The sequence below is a fragment of the Perca fluviatilis genome, chromosome 3 (assembly GCF_010015445.1).
Source record: "Perca fluviatilis chromosome 3, GENO_Pfluv_1.0, whole genome shotgun sequence".
Lineage (NCBI taxonomy): Eukaryota > Metazoa > Chordata > Actinopteri > Perciformes > Percidae > Perca > Perca fluviatilis.
In genome coordinates, this window is record NC_053114.1 from 22,995,457 (window position 1) to 23,015,435 (window position 19,979).

Here is a 19,979-nt window from a genome sequence, read left to right on the forward strand (position 1 = left end):
CCAACAGCCCACACCTCATGTTGTATCATTTTTCTTCACAGCACTCCAGCAGAGTCGCTCGACCCACATTAATGTCAAAGTAATTGGCTGATACACACCTTCACTGAATAAAAGGAGGAGGTGACGTCAATACCGCTGTGTATTCTAAGCTAATAATGAATAGTTTGTTACCAAAGAAAAGCTGCAAAACTCACTGGCTCAAAGATCAGATATGTGACATTGTGACACTTAATGGGGAATTACACCCATTATTTCCATACATGTTATTCCTATGGTCTAAGACAGTCCAAAAATATTAGTAAACATGAACAGTTCTCTCCCAAATCCAAACTAAGTGCTAAAAATCTAATTTGTAATGCCGTCAAGTATGAAGTATGGGACTGCTCCATAGACAATGAATTGGGAAAGATGTTATAGATGACACAGAGTACTCAGGGGAATGTTCTATGTATGGGTACACTTTTGGCTACACGTTTTAGAACTGAGATCAATAGAATAATGCTCATTTGGGTAAAAATAGGTCCAAATAAATATTCTCCCATTCATTGTCTATGAAGCAACTCCAGACTTCATACTTGATGACATCACAGGCCAAAGACTTACTTCTCTGGTTTATGGCTCTAAGAGAGAGTAGGTCATGTTCAGAAATATTGATTGAACTTTCCTAGGCCATGGAAATAACATGTTGGAATTCGTAATTTAAGTGATGTTCCCCTTTTAAACTTTTGTTAAAAAGTCAAGCCAAATAATTTATTTTAAATGAAATAATTTGAACTGCTTCGCGTCGGGGTCCTGATCACCCTGTCTGGGTTGTATTCGCTATAACGACCTCCTCGCTCTACATTATCCCTTACTTAACATCTAGCTCTTATTCCTGTGTAGGTTGAATGCACTTATAGTAAGCCACTTTGAACAAAAATGTCAAATGCATGCATGTCATGTAAACTAATATACTTTGTTTATTCAACAAAGCACAGTTTAAATAAGGGTTGACCTTTCAATCTTAAAATGTCCTGCTCATACACACAGAAAACACTTCACTCTTCAGCAAACACTTAGTCTCGCATTGCCAGACCTTCCTCCACAGCGCTGCGGACGAGGGTGTGGCTAGTCCACATAGGATTCCGGGATTGGAGAAAAACGTGCTCTGGTTTATTGGCATTTCTTTAAACCAATCACAATCGTCAAGGTGCCTCTGCAAAATAGCCTTGGAAAGGAACTTGTTTTGGTGGAACATGTGTACATTCAAAAGTTGTTTTAGTAGTGCAACAGAAAACTCAGATTGGACAGGTAGTCTAGCTAGCTGTCTGGATTTACCCTGCAGAGATCTGAGGAGCAGTTAACCATTAGTCCTCATAAATCGACCAGAGTTTAAAATTCCAACACAAAGAAAGCGGAAGGAAACGGACATCGGCAAAAATACATGCATCCGGCGGAATTTCCTGCGGCACCGGAGCAATCCCGAAATGAACATCATGGATATAGACTAGCAAACACTAGACTTTGAGTATTTATACCATACCACCAGTATTTGAACCACCATTATAGTTGTATTGAGTCAAATATACTCTCTTCTCAGTCACAGCTTGTCTTTTTACAGACATTGAATACTGATTGTAAGACTTAATGAAAAGAAGAGTCCACAAAAAAAGACTACGTTTACAAACATGACTCCCCCAACTTACAGTCTCACTCTTCAGTCTCTTATGCTAGTGGATATTGTCCAAAACCTTATTTCCAAATGCCTCATGTGCTACATTTTGCATTATGCAATGAGCTCTACAAACTCAACAGAACCGCAGATCTATCTCACCTTTCAAGCTATTTATCTATATCCTAAAGTGAATAGGTAATAGTCTGAATGCTAACAGTTGCCACTATGACCACCTTCCCAGCTGCCCTTAAAGAAATGGTTAAGTCTGAGTTTATCTTCAGGTAGCAGGTAGAACTTGTCTCAATACGATGCAGGCTTGTCAAAACAGAATTATTGGGATCCATGAAGAAAGTAAACAGAATCTGATCAGAAATTAAAAAGAAAAAAAAAACAACCTAAACATCAACGATCTATAATCCACTTCATCTATAACTAGAGGCTTGTTGTAGGTCACTGCTACTCATATTTCTCTTTAGGAATAACTATTTCACTTTACACTAAGGACCTCTGCTGGTTACCATTCCACATTACAGCATTATAAAGCAGAGGAGGAGTTGTAAGCAAATAATGTAAAAAAATAAAAAATAAAAGCTTACCAGCTTCCAGTTCCAAATAATCTTTTATTAAATTTTTGTTTTAGTATACAGTGGAAAAAAAACTCATTTTTTGCAACAAGACACCATTTTGTGTCTCAATGTTTATCATGAAAGAACAATCCAACATAGAAAAGACAGTGATCAGATCACAGTTCTGTAGTGTTAATAATCTCTCCCTCTACTTTATCCAACATATGTAAAACATATCAATAAACTGAGTCTATCACCCAGCTGGAAAGCTTTTTAATTCGCTTTCCAGAGATTGCTGAATCATGTTATTCAAGGCCATCGTCCATTTGCCATGCAAGCAGAGCTGGGTGGGGTTAGGTTGCAGCGACGCGTCACGTCTGTATGTCAACAAAACCTTGGACCTTGTGGAGAAATGTTTCCCATTTCTCCACAAGAAATAGAAACATCGACCTCTATTGCCAGTACAGGTGTTTTTTCATCAAATACACAAATTTCAACTTAACAGGTTTTTAGAGAATTGCGTTTGGGCAAAGCTAATAAAGCAAAGTGTAATCTAATCCATAATAATACAGACTGGCAAGGCATCCAATGAGAAATGGTGACTAAGGCAAATGCAGTGGTGTTGCACATACAGAATAAGACACATGCACACACGATCACAGAGGACTAAACCAACTGATCAATATTTATATCAAATCAATCAAATAAGGTTGCTGTGTGGCTGCTCATGTCTGCACACATTTTGCTTGTAAATTAAGTACTTTAACAATAAGAAGGTGCATGTATTTGAAAAGACTGACATTCAAAGGGGCAAAAAAAAAAAAAAAACCTTTATTTGGAGATACTGTATATAAAAACCAGATTTGTCAAATATGGACAACTCCCTACTACCAAACTTTATGCTTTACAGTTCAATCTTTCCTGTAAATAGGTCTATATATCGTTATTGTATTATATTACAGATTTCCATACACTATACCCCTGTAACAGGTTTGACATGTGTCCCCATGAGCTTTTCCTGAAGAGCTCATACACCCCTTTTTTCTAGTATAAATAAACCTTGAAGAGAGGGTTTTAAAACATCATTTCCACAGTGACAAAACTGCATGACTGCGCAAGACACTGAAAATATGGCTTCCATCAGTCCGATACCTTTATGCAAAGAAAATTGTTGTGTATTGTGCCCTTAGCTCAGAAATTATCTCTAGCCTTTGTTACCGTGAACGGCAGCTTCTCATCAAACTGGGGCGGCCAGTCGGGCCTGTTTGACTAGTCTGAGACAGAACTGAGTGACACAGTGCGAAGTCAAATCAAGGCATGTACTGTAAATATTCGTCAGACCCAAAAAGTCCCCTGGAAAAACAATTAAAATCTAAATTAGGTTATATAGTAGATCACACAGACAAATTGGAAACGTTAAAAGTCAGTGTAACCTTAAATGAGAAGGAGTGAACAGCAGCCGACACCCACGTGATTGCATGTAAGAATATAGATTATGTGCCCTGTAGAAAGAAATTAAAACATGTGGCAGTCACTGGTACTGCCAACTGAAATGAGAATTCTGTTAACTGACAAGTTCATAATTATACAAATGAGGTAAGAATACATATTTGTTTAATATCTATTTAAGATTACTTCACCGTGGAAGGTGGAGAACTATCCAAATCGGATTCATAGCCTTGAACTTGTTTTCCATTTCCTGTTCTGAGCTGCGTAGATGATGGCACAGGCCTGTGTGTGTATGTGTGTGTATGTGTATGTGTGTGTGTATATGTGTGTGTGTGTAGACCAGGGATATAGCAATTAGGTCTTCTTCTTCAGCTCCTCGAACCGCCGCGTTAAGTCGTCAAAATCAATGTCATCCGAGTTTGTGGCGTTTCTGCCGAAGGAGGATGTGGGGAGTGTGTCGGGAACAGAGGGGAGTTCTGGGAGAGCGTTGTTGTCAAATAGGCCGGGACCTGGAGAGTAATATATGGTATATAATTCAATTTATGCAGCAGTATATCTGGCAGTTTATACAACAGCAACAGGCAATGATAATGGCTTTGTGTGTGAATGTACCCAGCACATAATGGAAAGTCAGAATGGCAGAACTACTCAACAGGAAATGCAAATATAGGAATGGACAAATGTTTACACAGAAGAGGGATAATTTTAATACTATTTCAAAGATAAATCTAGTGAAATCCTATATTTTTCTTCTTGTCAAATATCCTATAAAAAGACAGACCAACAATGAATTTATCCTAAGTACAGCCTATATTTCTCTCTGACACAGACCTCCATTGTTGTACAAAAACTTTTAAAAACAGAACAGCAACATTGGCACCGTAGCTTGTTTTTAAATCAATGCCACGTACGTTCCCAACAAATACACTCTATACTATTATTTGGGTAACATCGGCTAAAAACTACAGTGCCCACCTGTTATAGGAACCTTTTTTTTTGTTAATAAATAAAAGGCATTTTTACTAAATGGGTTTATTTCTGACAGTAATAGAAATATAGAATATAGGCAATTATACTTTAACTGTTGGCAGAACTCACCTACGGCCTGTGAAGGAACAAAAGGTTTGACGGTTAGGTCATCAATCTGAAACACAGAAAATGTGTAAGGGATCGTGCAACCTTCATATTGAAATAAAATAAATATTTGTTAGTGTTCAGAAAGAATTAACAATTTCATTCAACGATACAGAAGTAAAGACAAACAGTAAGAAAAGAAAATAAAAAAGGGAAAATGGCAGGGCTCTTTTTTTTTTTTATTTTTTTTTTTAAACAATCACCTTTAGTGTGTGACACAAAAACTTTAGGACTTAACTAGCCTCATCTGTCTCTAAAATGCACTAAACACTCACCTGTTCATTTTAATCCCACTCAGAGCAATTGATCAAGTCAAAGTTAGTAGTTAGTATAAGTGTTAGCGGTTCATGCCAACTATATCCATGAGGATCAAGCAGAATTTGGGCCTACTCTGAGATATAGTGTAAATAAGTAGAAAACAGGCAAAACTGCAAGCAAGTTGAATGAACTGCTCTTCCCTGAGTGGTGCCCTGCCCTGTCCGTCTGGGAATGGGGCATGGATGGGAAGGGTTCAGTCACTTACAGACTCGTATGTGGGGGGACATGAGGGCAGCTGAGGGGGCAGCCCTCCTCCCATGGGGTGCTGGAAGTCATTGTAGGTTCCAACTGGAGCATTATACGGTTCCTGGAGGAAAACAACAGTCAGGTACAAGTCAGAGGGAGGCAGTAGACTACTGTAAATGCATAATTCTCCTCTCTTTTAGGATAAGAAAAGTACAATTGTTTTTTGAGATCATACATCACATTTTGGGCACCATCATCGCTGGTAAATCTACATCTTTCACACATCGCCACGCACGGTCATATCATCACAATAACCATCTTCAACGCAATAATCAGCAATGGCTGGGAAGGACTAACGGCCCAAAACTTTAACTTTACTTCAGAATAAAATGGGTCGTATTTTGTTAAAAGGGTATGTTTATTCAAATCACAAAACAATAAATCACTGAAGATAATCTACAGACCTCTTTTCCGGCAGCTTTAGTTAGAAACAGTTTCAGAAGAAATGTCCAAAACTGGCCCCAGTAATATCACTGTGGACTTCTTTGAGTAACCAGGACAGTGCTAATGAAAACATATGTTGCTGTTCAGTCTTTCAAAAAGGAGTTTTTGGATGCTTTGAGCACCAAAAACAAAATTCCATTAACCTCTGTCTGTATATTGGGATGATAGCCAAAGTTCTTTTTTGGTGATATGGGGGAACTTTCCCTTTAGAGCATGTTAAAAAATATGGCGAAAACTCAAATGATGACCATCTTTTAAAAAGATATGTTGTTGTATTATAAACATGTTTTAAATCATTAAAGTAAATGTTTGTTTTAACTCTGTTTGAGGATTTATAATAATCATCAAGATAATATCATACATCCCATTAATTTTGGCAAAGGTAATTGCACTCCATGGTTGGTAGATATGACGATATATACTGTGATTGAAGATTTCATCCATGTAGCTTACTCCTGTGAAATGAAAATTAACTCTTACCGCTCCTTTGGGAGGTGGATAGTTGAAAGCTGTTGGCATAGGCATGGGCATGGGCATAGGCATGGGCATAGCTGCATTGGGAGCAGTGAAACCTCCACCACCCCCCCCTCCTCCTCCTCTTCCAGACTTCTTGTCATTGTCCACGTCAATCAGGTCTGCATCTTCTCCAAGAGACACCTCGGGCTGTACGGAGACAGGGGTGGGGATAAGTGGGTAAATAAACACAATGCATAATGCACTTCATCCTTCATAGTGAGTGATAACAGATTATTTTTAAGTCTTACCCGGACCATGGCATCAGGTTCATATGGCACATTATAGTTCTTGGCGATCTCTATCAGGTAGCGCTCCACCAAGATCTTGGGAGGGGCCTCCACGCCCAGTTTATGCATCAGCTATAAACACATCAGATATTTGATTAGGTCCCACTAAAAAATTACCAGGCTAAAGGTTCCTGCATTCTTGGACAGACAGTCCGTGAATAAATTGCCTACCCTATCATTGACCGTGCCAATCTGGTTCGTCCTGCACAGCTTGCCGTACTCCTTGCTATATTTTGCACATAGCTGCTCAGATACCTGATCGAAGCATTTAGAGATAAAACTGTCAAACGTGGCATATTAGGAATAAATGGACAGAACTTGTTCAATATGGTTGGGAATGCCATCAGTACTATGTTATATCTAGACAGTACTTACAGTTCTTAGTTCAGACACCTCTGCCTGGAGGCGAGGAGCTGCCCAGATGAGAGTGGACACTGCCTCCTGTAAGCCTGGGTCCAGTTCCCTAAGTGGAGAAACAGAAAAGGGGTTAAAAAGAAAAGGGCAGAATGACAGCCAGAGATGAAGTTAATAGCAAAGTGAAATCCCCACATTCCCCATAGTCAATTCATGTACACTGTACATCAGTATGTTCAATACAAGTGGTATTGGTTCACCTCGTTGGCTAAGTTACTCACTTCATGGACTGAATGAGACCAAAGCGAGTCAGCAGGAGGTCACAGTAGAGCTCCAGGATCTCCATGGCTTCCACCATATAGTCTTCTCTGATAATGTGCTCCACACGGATTCGTGCCCGCTCATCCTTTCCCGATGAAAGGTAATCTGCGATCTCTTTCCTTGCCTTTTGAGCAAGCTCAGCTTCATTTAAAATTTGTGAATGGAAGTGAGAAAGTCAAGTCATTACTTGGGAGAAATAGAAAAATGAAACAAGAACCCACTGATTCCACATCATCAACTGTAAGAGTAGTACCAGGGTTTTTAAATCAGCCCAGGACTTACTTTTCTTTTTCTCAAGGAGTTTGAGTCGGTTAATGACCAGCCGGAGGTTGACTCTTAGCCTCTCTGCTTTAAATCCTCCTCCCAGCATGATGATAGACTATCTATAAACAGGGGAGCATGAGAGGAGCAGAATCCATACAGGAAGCATACAACCAAAACCAACCTACATAGTCCATTAACCTCGCCCCCACCTCTGATCCAGTGAATCACTTGATCATGTGAGCATGACCAACCCATCGCAACAGAATGACTTCGCATATTTAGCTACTCATAACAAATACAACACACGCGAACACTTTTAAGGCACCATTAAACGTTAAAAGCTCAAATTGGTAACGTTAGCCTTAGCCTGACGCGGCTACCTAACGTTACCATCTTATCTAGCTAGCTAACAGCTATTTCATTTCTCGGTTTTTCATTTCTTCACTAAACCACGCTATAATATAACGTTAGACGTTTAGAAACCAAACCCGGGGTCTGTTTTGCCAATCCTGACTGTTAGCTAGCTTTTGCTTTGTTAGCAGCATAGGTTAGCAGTTAGTTCTGTCATCGTTTGCGCTAACTAACGTTAGCTAACGTTACCAAGCTCTCGCTAAACGCTAGCAGTAAAAAACAAACTGACAAAACACACTTTAGTTTGAAGAATTGTTCAATCTTAAAGCGATCAACGGTTAATAAATAGACAGTTTATTTAACTTACCTGTAAATATCAATGAAGCGTACACCAACTTATTTGGGTTTCTGTCTGTTTCGTCGCCCGGTTCACTTCCGTAATGATCTTATATGTCAATGGTGACATCATGGGAATTTTACCTCAAGGGGGCGTGGTCTTCATACTTTCTGTCAAACAGGAGTCAAGCCATGTGGTTTGCTAACAAGTTTTTAATAGAAACAGTTACTACTTACAACTTAAAGTAGTTTTTTTTGTACTTTTACATTATTATATTTCAGAGAAAAATATTCCACTTTCTATTGCACAAGATGGTTACCTACACATTACACAAGCTAATTAAGTTAGATTTTTACATAAAAACAGTTTCTAAAACGTGATGGGATAAACTACTCAGCAGTAGAAAATTAGCTCCACCTCCACTAGCTACTTTAAATGCTGCCTACATGCTAATTTGTCTGTAATAATCCAATATAATACCTGTGATAAAATCAAACTCTGAGGGGTCAATCTGCAGAATTCGTTTTTTTTTTTTTTTTTACTTTTGATACTTTCACTACTAATACTTATGTGTTTATACTTAATGCACTAGTCAAAAAGTCCTATAGGATTTTCATTGTTTCCAATAGAATCCTTTAGATTCCCATACATTTCTAAAACTCCTTATAGGAAAAGTTTTTCTTTTAGGATTTTGAGTCCAAATCTTTTTTTTCCCCCTTTCTTAAAACTCGTTTTTTTTCCTATTGATTCCAATAAATCCTTTAAGATTTCTATACATTTTTAAAATTCATAAAATAATTTGTATGCACTTTAAGACAAATGTTGGTTCTTGTAGGATTTTTTTTCAATTGAATGTTACATATGTCAAATCTTTTGTTTTTTTCATAAAACTCTGAAACGTAATCTGTCTTTGAGTACTTTTTTTCTATTCCTTTGTAATGTATCTCAATACTATTCTATTACTTATAGTTAGTTGATGTTACACAGTGAAAGAAACAATTCTTTACAATGTGCACTTTTCATTCTACTTGAATTATAATTCATTTGTGTACCTGATACATTTAACTGACCACTATCTTACTAAGGCAAGAGTATTATTGCTCATACACCTTGATTTCACACAACATAGTATTTCAGTATCTACACACACACACACACACACAAATATTTTCATGTGAAACATTTATTAATAGTTGAAAATGCTATACCCCACTGCCTAACAAACACATCTGGCCACTTAATTTATTTTAAGGAAAATGGAAACATTTAACAGGGCCTTTTGAGATTTAATATATTGCAGCCTTTTTTTTTCTAATAAAAAAGAATCTGTACAATAAAAACAATCTTCCACAACAAACCATCACAGTTGTTATAACTTGAGTTTGCTGACAGAAATCTCTTTGTGTTTCTTCTTCTTTGAAGACTGGTCCTTTGCACTTTTGATCTGACTTTTAACCTGGTCCTGCAGTTCAGAGAAGAAGGCTTGAGACGACCGCAGAGCCTTGTCCTTCCCTTCATCCTGAGAAGAGAGGAACACCGTGTTAGTTGAGTCATGTCAGGAACCTACATAGTTTAATTCATTATCTAAGAATCAATGTAATGGATATTTTGGCATTAGAAGGTGTGACGTGCCTGGGTAGTGGAAGGAGATACATGCTACCAACACCTAAGTAACTAAGTACCAACACCACAATGTAAGAGTACTCTGTAACATGTAAAAGTCCACCATTTAAAGTTAAACAGAAGTATTTTTAGCAAAGTTTTAAAAGTTGAAATATTTGTTATGCAGCTAAATAGCTTCTATTACAGGGTATTCACACCAAAAAAAGCGATCCTGCGATTTGCCACAGGGTTGTGCGGCGGGGGGAGTGTCACTGAAACGGCCCATTTGTGTTACGTCCTGTTGTGTTCTTAACCCCCCCCAACAAAGCATAAGTAAACTTTATATTTCACAATTATGGTTTTCCGTCAGACTGTTTATAGGTTACATTATTGGCCATGGCAGCGTGGGGTTGCGTTTCTCCAATAGTTGAGCCGTTTTCAACTTTTCGCCGTAGGCCCGCGTTTTTTTTTAGTGTACCCCCTGCAGCACCCCCCACCGCAGCCTAACCGCACTACCCCCATTCAAAATGAATGGAAAGACCTGCGTTTTCGGACGGCCGACACAGGCAGTCTGAACGAGGCCTTAGTGATATATTACTACATGTCATATGTGATTATTATTACAGAGGTTTGAAAGTGTAAACAAGATTTTTATGTTGTAGCTGGTCGAGAGGCAGCTAATTTTAATTATTTTATATACTTTTGGGTAGTTTGATGAGTGCATGCATCATATTTTATAGTGTTCATAAGTTCTGTTTGTAAAATGTTTATCACTAAAGTAGTTAGTGACTATGGCTGATACATGAGGTGGAGTAAAAAGTACAGTATTTCCTCTGAAATGTAGAAAAGTATTAAGTGGCATAAAATGGAAATGCTGTAAATAAAAGTGAAATAAAGCACCTCAAAAACTTACGAGTACAGTACTTAAGTAAATGTACTTAGTTACTTTCTACTACTGGATTCAGTCTGCCCATTTTCAACATCATTATGTAAATAAAATCCAGTGTGGGATTTGGTCCACATAACTATTTGGGGCACAGTCAGTGTTCATATCACAGTTGTCTTTCCCCCCTTTATATCTTCATATATATATATATAGAAAGGATTATTAGGAACACTTGTAAGATTTCTCGTTAATGCAATTATCTAATCTACCAATCACATGGCAGCTGCTTCAATGCATTTAGGGGTGTGGTCCAGGTCTAGACAATCTCCTGAACTCCAAACTGAATGTCAGAATGGGAAAGAAAGGTGATCTAAGCAACTTTGAGCGTGGCATGGTTGTTGGTGCCAGACGGGCTGGTCTGAGTATTTCACAATCTGCTCAGTTACAGGGATTTTCACGCATAACCATTTCTAGGGTTTACAAAGAATGGTCTGAAACAGGAAAAACATCCAGTATGCTGCAGTCCTGGGGGGCGAAAATGCCTTGTTGATGCTAGAGGTCAGAGAAGAATGGGCCGAGTGATTCCAGCTGATAGAAGATCAACTTTGACTCAAATAACCTCTCGTTACAACCGAGGTATGCAGCAAAGCATTTGTGAAACCACAACAACAACCTTGAGACGGATGGGCTACACCAGCAGAAGACCCCACCAGGTACCACTCATCTCCACTAAAAATAGGAACATGAGGCTACAATTTGCACAAGCTCAGGAAATTTGGACAGTTGAAGACTGTAAAAATTTAGCCTGGTCTGATGAGTCTCGATTTCTGTTCAGACATTCAAATGGTAGAGTCAGAATTTGGCGTAAACAAAATGAGAACATGGATCTGTCATGCATTGTTACCACTGACAGGTTGGTGGTGGTGATGTAACGGTGTGGGGGATGTTTTCTTGGCACACTTTAGGCCCCTTAGTACCATTTGGGCATCATTTAAATGCCACATCCTACCTAAGCATTGTTTCTGACCATGTCCATCCCTTTATGACCACCATGTACCCATCCTCTGATGGCTACTTCCAGCAGGATAATGCACCATCTCACAAAGCTCGAATCATTTCAAATTGGTTTCTTGAACATGACAATGAGTTCACTAAAATGACCCCCACAGTCACCAGATCTCAACCCAATAGACCATGTTTGGGATGTGGTGGAATGGGAGCTTCGTGCCCTGGATGTGTATCCCACAAATCTCCATCAACTACAAGATGCTATCCTATCAGTATGGGCCAACATTTCTAAAGAATGCTTCCAGCACCTTGTTGAATCAATGCCACAAAGAATTAAGGCAATTCTGAAGGCGAAAGGGTGTAAAACACAGTATTAGTAGGGTGTTCCTAATAATCCTTTAGGTGAGTGTATATATATATATTTTTTTTTTTTTTTTTTGGGGGGGGGGAGGGTAATTTTGAACAGGCTAATTTTCTACTCTGAGGTGCATGACATATACAGACACTGAATGTATACCATCCTAAGTGATGCGTTTAAGAACATGAGAGAAAACACTCACCTTCAATATTGTGGCTTTCCCTCCTTTTGTGAGTTTTTTCAGGTTTTCTGTGACTTCAGCCTTGGATGGCTTTTTGTTCTCGCCTGTTTTACTGGCCTCTTTAAGTTTCTGTCTCTTTTCTTTCTCCTTGATCTTTAGACGCTTCACCATCTTCTTGTGGCGTCTGTCACGCTTCTTGTCCGTTGACGTCTTCTCAGTATCACCCAGAATATCTCCTGCTTTGTTCTTCTCCTTTGGTTAGAGGAGAGCATTGTTAGAAACACTTTATAACTAAATGTAGCAAGATAAAAATAAATGTTGGAAAATGGATAAGTGGCAAACCTTGACTTCTTCTGGTGCAAGCAGCGTAGCATCACTAGCGCTGACTGGAGCCACCTCCTCCATTGTGATGGTTGGCAGGTTAGACACCACTTTGACCTCGGGAACAGGCTGTGGACAAAGGGCAACATGAATGTGTATTTCAATAACCGTGCAGCTTTTCTCAAAGATCTGTTGAAATATTTAGTTACCTTAATGTATTTCTATTCCACTTTATGCACTGGCTTCATTTACAGACATGTTTTTCGAGGGGATGGCATGCACAATACGTTTTTGCTAAATAAGCCTGTGATTTCTGTTGAGTGCTGACACTAACTTCTACACATTTCAGATGCTTTCTAAAAGAACCCTCAATATTTTAGGCATATTTGGCACGTTTCAGTTAGTGATGTCAGGGGGCTTGATTAAACTTACCGGTTTAGGTGTGAAGTGGAAGTTGGAGAGAGCATCCAACTTGAGGAAGAGTGTGTCCATAAGCTTTTGAATTTCTACATGGGATGGGTTCTCCTCCTCTGTCTTTTGCTAAATTTTAGAAAAGAAATAAAAAAAAGAATGATGCAGCACAGGTTCACATGTATTGGAGTAGCAGTCAAAATAAGATAAATGTAAAAGACAAACCTGATTCTGCTTGAGGTATTCCTGCTCGTAGACTTCTGCTAGACTCTGTTTGCTTTTCTCATGGTCCAACGTTAGCCTCTTTTTGTACTCAAACACCTCCTCTTTGGGTTTCTCCTTGCGGACCACATCATCAAATGCCTTACACAATCACAAGTCAAAGGCACTGGGTTATAATCAGGCAACAAAAGAAAAACCTGCTTTTTTTTCAGACAATATAAAGACAAGTTATTGTGACTAACCTGGTCTTTAATTCTCTGTTTGATGATGTCTTCAAGCTGTAGCGTGGTTTCCTCTGTGATACTAGGGGCTAAAACAGCAAAGATAAAAATCTTGTTATCCGATTTAAAATAGCACACAGAAAAGCCATTTTAATAACCTTAATTAAATAACAAATATAACACTGGAGTGAGGATATGTATAAATCCTACATGAGAATGCAACACACAAAGTCACTCACCCATCCTGGATGTCTGCTCAAACTCCACATGTTCCTCCAGCATGCTGTTCTCTGGACGAGTCTGTGCAGTCACCTCTCCGGACAACTGCCAGGGCTTCTCTGCGAGAGCTGCTTTTTCCAACTCGTCGATCTTCTCTGACATCTTCAATAAGATATATATATAAAAAAAAAATTACGATTAGCATAGCCTGACAAGCCAGACCCAAATCAAGATGTTGGGTCTGGGAACTCACCATTGACAGGGCTCAATCCGAGAGGCGGGATAAACGATTGTCTTTCAAATTCCCTCTGCACGCAATAGGATAGCGCTACAACCAGGCAGAGCAACAAAGAAGGTAGCGAAGATAGTTGATAGATTAAACTTTTGCCGTATCCGACTCTATACACGATGTGATTGGCCTGACCAAAATCTGGTTTTTCCAGCTCGCAAGCCAACGGAGAGTGCCTTGACTGACCATGGCTGCAAAATAAATTTGCTGCCACTAGGGTGCGTCTAGATTTCTAGGCTACGATTAGCGGGCATTCAGACTGAAATCAGCCCTGCGCTAAAACAACACAAGGGGTTGTATTGATAGGAGCTTGTTGCCTCAGGTACCGGTAAGACATGAAACATAAACCAGGAAGTCCACTATGAAGAACCGATCCATGGGTTTAAAGGATTCTCAGGCTCTTTCAGACATGCAGCCTGTTACGTTAATCTTATGGCAAGTAAACATGCCTTATGTCTGAATAAGCGTCCTGGTTACTTTTGTAATTAAAATATTTCCTGATTGAAGCACTCATTTAGCATTTTATTTAGTAAGACCAAATTAAACATTGGTGCATTAGGGAAGCCTGGCCTAATTGTTAAACAGAAAAAGGGTTTCGTAGAAAACAATTATATAAAGTATAAAGTATTGTTTTGGTATTGAAACTGACATAATTTTTGGCACAATGCCGAGCCCTACAAGCAGCACTGTTGCATTAATAACTTTATGGTCTACAATTGGTGCAAAACTCACCCACTAATTATGACTCGTGCCACATTTAAGCCACACAGACTGTCAAATCAAATTAGCAACATTTGAAACCTGATTACCTTTTCTTGGCGTTTCTCAAATGATGACTTTGATTTAGACTTTGCTGAGCTTGGAGTTTTTCCTCCAAAAATGTCCTCCATGTCCTCTCCCTCACTGTCTTCGTCCCCAGAGAGATTAAAGGTCACTTTCTTATTAGATTCTTTGGTCTCTTCATCCCTGGCAAACACAAATATGCTGGAATCAACCACACATGCTTCTCCCACACATAATGATACGCATTACATAAAATCACACTTACTCATCTCCGCCTTCCTCTTCACCATCATAATCATCTTCCTCGCCATCTATTTCTTCTTCACCTTCTTCTTGGCTTTCATTCATGCTGTCATCCTCGCCATCTGCTTTAGCTGGTTCACCATCCACAGCATCAAAGAAGTCCTTGTACTTCAGATTCCTGGAGCTCTTTACCTTTCAATTTAAACACTAATCAATACATTTTATACCAGTATAACACAATAAAATAAGTAAGAATAAGTGATACAATACATACTGTGTTTTTCTTTTTGGTAGAAAGTACTTGATCTAAGTCGAGATCGTCATCCTCATCGGAGGGCAGGTCCTGAAAATAGTCTAGCTCATCTTCATTCTCGTCCTCCTTTCCTTCTCGCTTGTCCATATCATCAAGAAACGACTCCATCTCTGACAGTTTGAAGAACGTATCATCAACCTCAGAGGGAATCACCTTTGTTTTGGAGCCTTTCCTTCTAATCTCCTTCTTCTGTTTCTCTCGCTTCTCCAGAGCATCCACATCAAAATCTAAATCAGAGTCCTCATCTGTGTAATCCTCTTCCCCATCCTCAGCCACCAAAGCCATTTTCTTAGAAGGTCTAGGTAGTTCCTCCTCCTCTTCTTCATCATCATCATCATCAGTCTCTACTTCTTCCTCCTCTACCAGCACCATTAACGTCTCATCTGACAAAGCCTCATCAGCTACATTTTTAAAGTGTTCTAGTACGGCGTTGTTCTGCAGCTCCAGCTCCTGCCAGATCTGCTCTTCATCAAAGTTTTCCACCACCAGCTGAGCCAACGGGCTGCCTTTAGAATCTGCAGGCTCCTCAGCTTTGTGGAGGTCGTACAGGGTCTTAGTGAGAGAGGTAAAGTCTGCTGCCACTCCATCTTGAAGGCTAAAAAGATGAAAACATACAATCAGTATGGCAAGTATGGTGCATTATTGAAAGTAAGATGGTGTTTATTATTTGTATTTGTCCAAAAGACACCCAGAGACAAGATGAGAAGAAGAAAGATAATTATTCATCACATACAAGCATACAGTACAATGTAGTGAAATTCAATCTCTGCATTTAACCCATACTCAGCATTAGGAGCAATGGATGCATATATGTGTGAGTGAGTGTCTTACGACCAATTTATACAGAGAACATTTTAATTTCCCAAACTGCTTTGCTTTTTGGCAGTTCTGTGTTTTGCTCATTTAAATGTATTTGAGTTCAGGCACACATACATTTTGCAGTGTGTAATTAAGAGTCTCACCCTACATTACGCTGTTATATGTAAGTTAAGTTAAGCTGTAAGGTTTGTGAAACTCGATAAACATCAAATGTAGTGAATTAATTAAAACTATGACTCCTCAAGTCATGCATCTTAAAAGCATTTTAATATTTACGTTTTGTTCCTCTTTGGTTACACTACCACAGAAGCTGGTTGTTTTGCAATATCACAATCACATCATCCCATAACGTGCTGCATTTGCTTATATTTTCTAAGTTTCTTCCACTTTTTCACAACTTTGTTAATATAGTAGGGACCAGCTGTCCCCTTATGTCAAACATGCTTAAAATGTAGTAAACTAACAGAAAGGAAGTGTAGATGCAGGATAGTTCTGATTTCTGTGATTATGGGGATTATATTTGAGTTAACATCTTGTCTTTTTAAGTGGAGTTATGATTTGATAACCTCGTTTAAGGGCCCAATAACTAAAATTGAAAAATAAACCCAACTTTTGAACTTCAAACCTGTGGTCATTGTGCTTTGACTGCTTGGTCCGCGACATTTAGGTCCAGATAAAGAATACATTGGGTAATTTGGTTACAAGTCATCCGTCTAAAGACATGCAGTTATCATACCATGGACGATAATAAGGCGATTTGGTAAATAATAAATACCCTCCAAGAAACACGGTGCTGACGCTAGCAGTGCATGCAGTTAGCTTTAGCTCCAGGTTAGCTAGTTCAAACTCGTCTCTTCAAACATGCGCAAACAACATTTAACAGCTTTTTCAACAACACAAACATACAGACAGCTAACACTTGCCTAAGAAAGTTCTCTGGCTGTGCTGTGTTGACATTTATTTCCTTTAAACACTCCTCCAGCACGCTCCAAACATCTCCACTAGCCATCTTCTCTCCCACATGTGTGACCGTCTGTGTCGCAGGTAAATACGCTCGCCGAAAAACTCTTTCACTGTTGTTTGGTTCCGACATACAAACATGGCGTCCGCCGTGCTGAAGGTTGCAGGTTGGTTTGTGTCAACAATTATATATCTACCAAACGCATACTTATATCAGTATGGTCGTCCTCGATTTCTTTATTGTATAACCTCAAACGAGACTGCAGCGTTGTCGAACATTAGCTGTGTTTCACTAAGTCACTGTCCAAGTTAAACCCGATGTTAATGTCATGGGTTTGTATGTTTGGCTATGGTACTTTTCGTGTTTTTGTCAAAAAAATAATTCATCTGAACTCAAGACATTTAAACATAATAAACATGTACACAAGTTTTTTTTCAACTCAGATTTGAAATAGTAAATTTGAACTCTCCTAGACCCTAAAACGTAACATTTTGAGGAATGCCACAGCTTCGGCATAAACCTAACTCCCTAACGGAGTATTTGATCAGTGTTTCAACCTATGCATCAGTCATAATTAACGCATGCTATGCAGGCAGTCAGACCTTGTTCAAACCATAGACTGTATAGTATTAGTCTATGGTTCAAACCCACAGACCTTTTATTTTGAAATATAGTGACTATTCCAAAGATACCAAATGTCAGGTTCAGTTTGGGGAAATGTGTGTAAATTGGTGCACAAAAATACACCTAGAATATTTCCATTTGATGGAGTGGTCAGCCAAAACAAAACATGTCTTGGGTTCACTCTGTAAACAACATACAGCAATTGAACTTGTTGAAACAAGCTGGTAAATAATATATTGTATATACTCTCAGACAGTGTGCAATAAGCCTGTAGTTTTAGGACTAATATTCTTACAACTAATCTCACTATATTTTAACCTGTTTATTCAGTGGCAGGTCTTTCCAGATGTTCTCATCTCACACTCATGAGGGCACATTCAACGACATCACCCCTCCATCAGGGTGTTCCTGGATCACTGTGGAAGCTGGGGAGGCTAAACCACATTGCCATCGCTGTCCCAGACATGGAGAAGGCCACAGCTCTGTATCGGGACGTGCTGGGGGCCACAGTAAGTGACAAGGTACCCCTGCCCGAGCACGGCGTCTACACTGTGTTTGTGGAGCTCGGCAACACTAAGCTGGAGCTGCTCCATCCTCTGGGGGAGAAGAGCCCGATCGCTGGCTTCTTACAGAAGAACAAGTCTGGAGGAATGCACCACATTTGTATTGAGGTGAGACAGAAATTATAGCATGTCGTAGGGATTACACTCAGTGGACACTTTATCAGGTACACCTGATCAGTATTGGGCTTTAACCCTCAGATAAGCTTGAATAGAACTTTGTCACTGAAAACATTATCTGTCATAGCACAATACAGTAAGTACAGGTGTAACTGGCAACATTAATTTAGGCTCTGTTCCCTTTGCAAGTGAGTCAGCTGGCACAATAGGCTTTTTTGACAGCAGAAATTATGATGTGTCATTCTTGGAAAAGCACAGGTGTTATATTATTGATGGCTCTGTTCTGTTCAACTGTCCATCACTTGTAAGCCATGACAGTGTGAAAGCATGAACAATACCAGGACCCTGACACCAAAGTAGCTAAATAGAATTTAGCCATCAATAATTTTATTATTTACACTTGTGCTTTTCTCACTGTGACAGGTCTGTTTGAATTTTGTCCGATGAAGGTCTGAGGACCAAAAGTTGTGTTAATTGAGTTCAAGCAGTAGTCAACTGGTATTAGAAACAACATTACATAAGTTGTCCACATTCTATACCTTATCTGAACCAGTCAGTCCTCTGTTATACTTTGGACACCAATACAGCAAAAACTGTACATTTTCTGCACTCAATTTCTTTACTGTGCAATAAAGATTATTAGTATGATAGTGTGTATCAGACTAACCAAAGTTAGAAAAATAATTTACAGTTTTCCTCTTGGTCGCAGGTAGACGACATTAACTCTGCGATAGCCGACCTGAAAGCAAAGAACATCAGAACTCTGTCAGCAGAGCCCCGGATAGGTGCTCACGGGAAACCAGTGATGTTTCTCCATCCTAAAGACTGTGACGGTGTGCTGGTGGAGCTTGAAGAAGCATGAACATGTCAGTCTGACTAGGATTGTTGTTAATTGTTAATTCACATTTGTATATTCCACAATCAGTTTGACAACAAATGTTGATTTTGTAATATTGTTCTATAGCACTTAAGATTGTGCTCTTCTCATTTCAGAAATGTGCCTCAAAGTTATTCTTCCAGGTCTGTTCTTGACTTCCCTGTTGTGTTGGGAATAAATTGTATGGTGTTCAATGGATGTCCATTTGCATTTGAGTCAGGAGTCTGACTTCACTCCACTATACTTTAACAAAAAGTAGAATGACTACATACAACCATAAGCAGAATATAGGCCAAATTTCCTAATAGGATTCATATGTTTTGACTACAAAAAAGATATAAAATGTATTCAAACATTAAAAACGTTAGGTGAAACCGAAATAGGAAACATACTTAAGTTCAGAGTGCAGTACAGTAAAGTTGGCCAAAGATTCAAAATCAGACACGTTTTCTTGGCATGCAGTATAAATAGTGAATATAAACACTTGTTTCTCCTTTTATTAAAGTTGATTGTTAATTATGTAAAAATGTAATATTATGTAAACCACTAGGAGTGACTCTAGTACCAACAGTCTGTATCCCTGAAAGAAAACAGACCTCTGTGATTATAAAAGAGAACCCGGGGATGGTGACCGCAGACCTACGCACAAACATTTCATTTACACTTCCTGTAAAATGTTCTAAGTTTCAGTGTTAGAAATCCCCTGATTACTTGACTTTT

The 19,979-nt window shown here is 39.0% G+C and overlaps 3 protein-coding genes across 5 annotated transcripts; 1 reads left to right on the forward strand and 2 right to left on the reverse strand.

The window, feature by feature from the left end:
• Positions 1-2,316: 2,316 nt before the first annotated feature.
• On the reverse strand, positions 2,317-8,393 carry ist1 (IST1 factor associated with ESCRT-III). 2 transcript variants are annotated; one of them, XM_039795687.1, is made up of 10 exons: positions 8,272-8,393; positions 7,572-7,672; positions 7,250-7,430; positions 6,990-7,077; positions 6,786-6,869; positions 6,576-6,686; positions 6,292-6,474; positions 5,327-5,428; positions 4,768-4,774; positions 2,317-4,178 (listed from the first exon to the last, which is right to left on the reverse strand). In XM_039795687.1, the coding sequence occupies exons 2-10, from the start codon at positions 7,657-7,659 to the stop codon at positions 4,024-4,026; spliced, it is 999 nt and encodes a 332-aa protein (XP_039651621.1). In that variant the 5' UTR covers positions 7,660-7,672; positions 8,272-8,393; the 3' UTR covers positions 2,317-4,023. The 2 variants fall into 2 exon arrangements, with proteins under 2 accessions (XP_039651621.1, XP_039651620.1); XM_039795686.1 differs by having other exon boundaries at positions 4,768-4,813.
• Positions 8,394-8,764: 371 nt separating this feature from the next.
• Positions 8,765-17,190, reverse strand: mphosph10 (M-phase phosphoprotein 10 (U3 small nucleolar ribonucleoprotein)). Its single transcript, XM_039795685.1, has 11 exons — positions 17,041-17,190; positions 15,260-15,893; positions 15,008-15,177; positions 14,769-14,925; positions 13,691-13,832; positions 13,473-13,540; positions 13,234-13,371; positions 13,030-13,137; positions 12,619-12,726; positions 12,298-12,528; positions 8,765-9,760 (listed from the first exon to the last, which is right to left on the reverse strand). Exons 1-11 carry the CDS (start codon positions 17,124-17,126, stop codon positions 9,611-9,613), a joined length of 1,992 nt encoding a protein of 663 aa, XP_039651619.1. The 5' UTR covers positions 17,127-17,190; the 3' UTR covers positions 8,765-9,610.
• On the forward strand, positions 17,143-19,453 carry mcee (methylmalonyl CoA epimerase). 2 transcript variants are annotated; one of them, XM_039795690.1, is made up of 4 exons: positions 17,143-17,244; positions 18,033-18,373; positions 19,092-19,248; positions 19,376-19,453. In XM_039795690.1, exons 1-3 carry the CDS (start codon positions 17,217-17,219, stop codon positions 19,242-19,244), a joined length of 522 nt encoding a protein of 173 aa, XP_039651624.1. In that variant the 5' UTR covers positions 17,143-17,216; the 3' UTR covers positions 19,245-19,248; positions 19,376-19,453. The 2 variants fall into 2 exon arrangements, with proteins under 2 accessions (XP_039651624.1, XP_039651623.1); XM_039795689.1 differs by having other exon boundaries at positions 19,092-19,453.
• Positions 19,454-19,979: the final 526 nt, after the last annotated feature.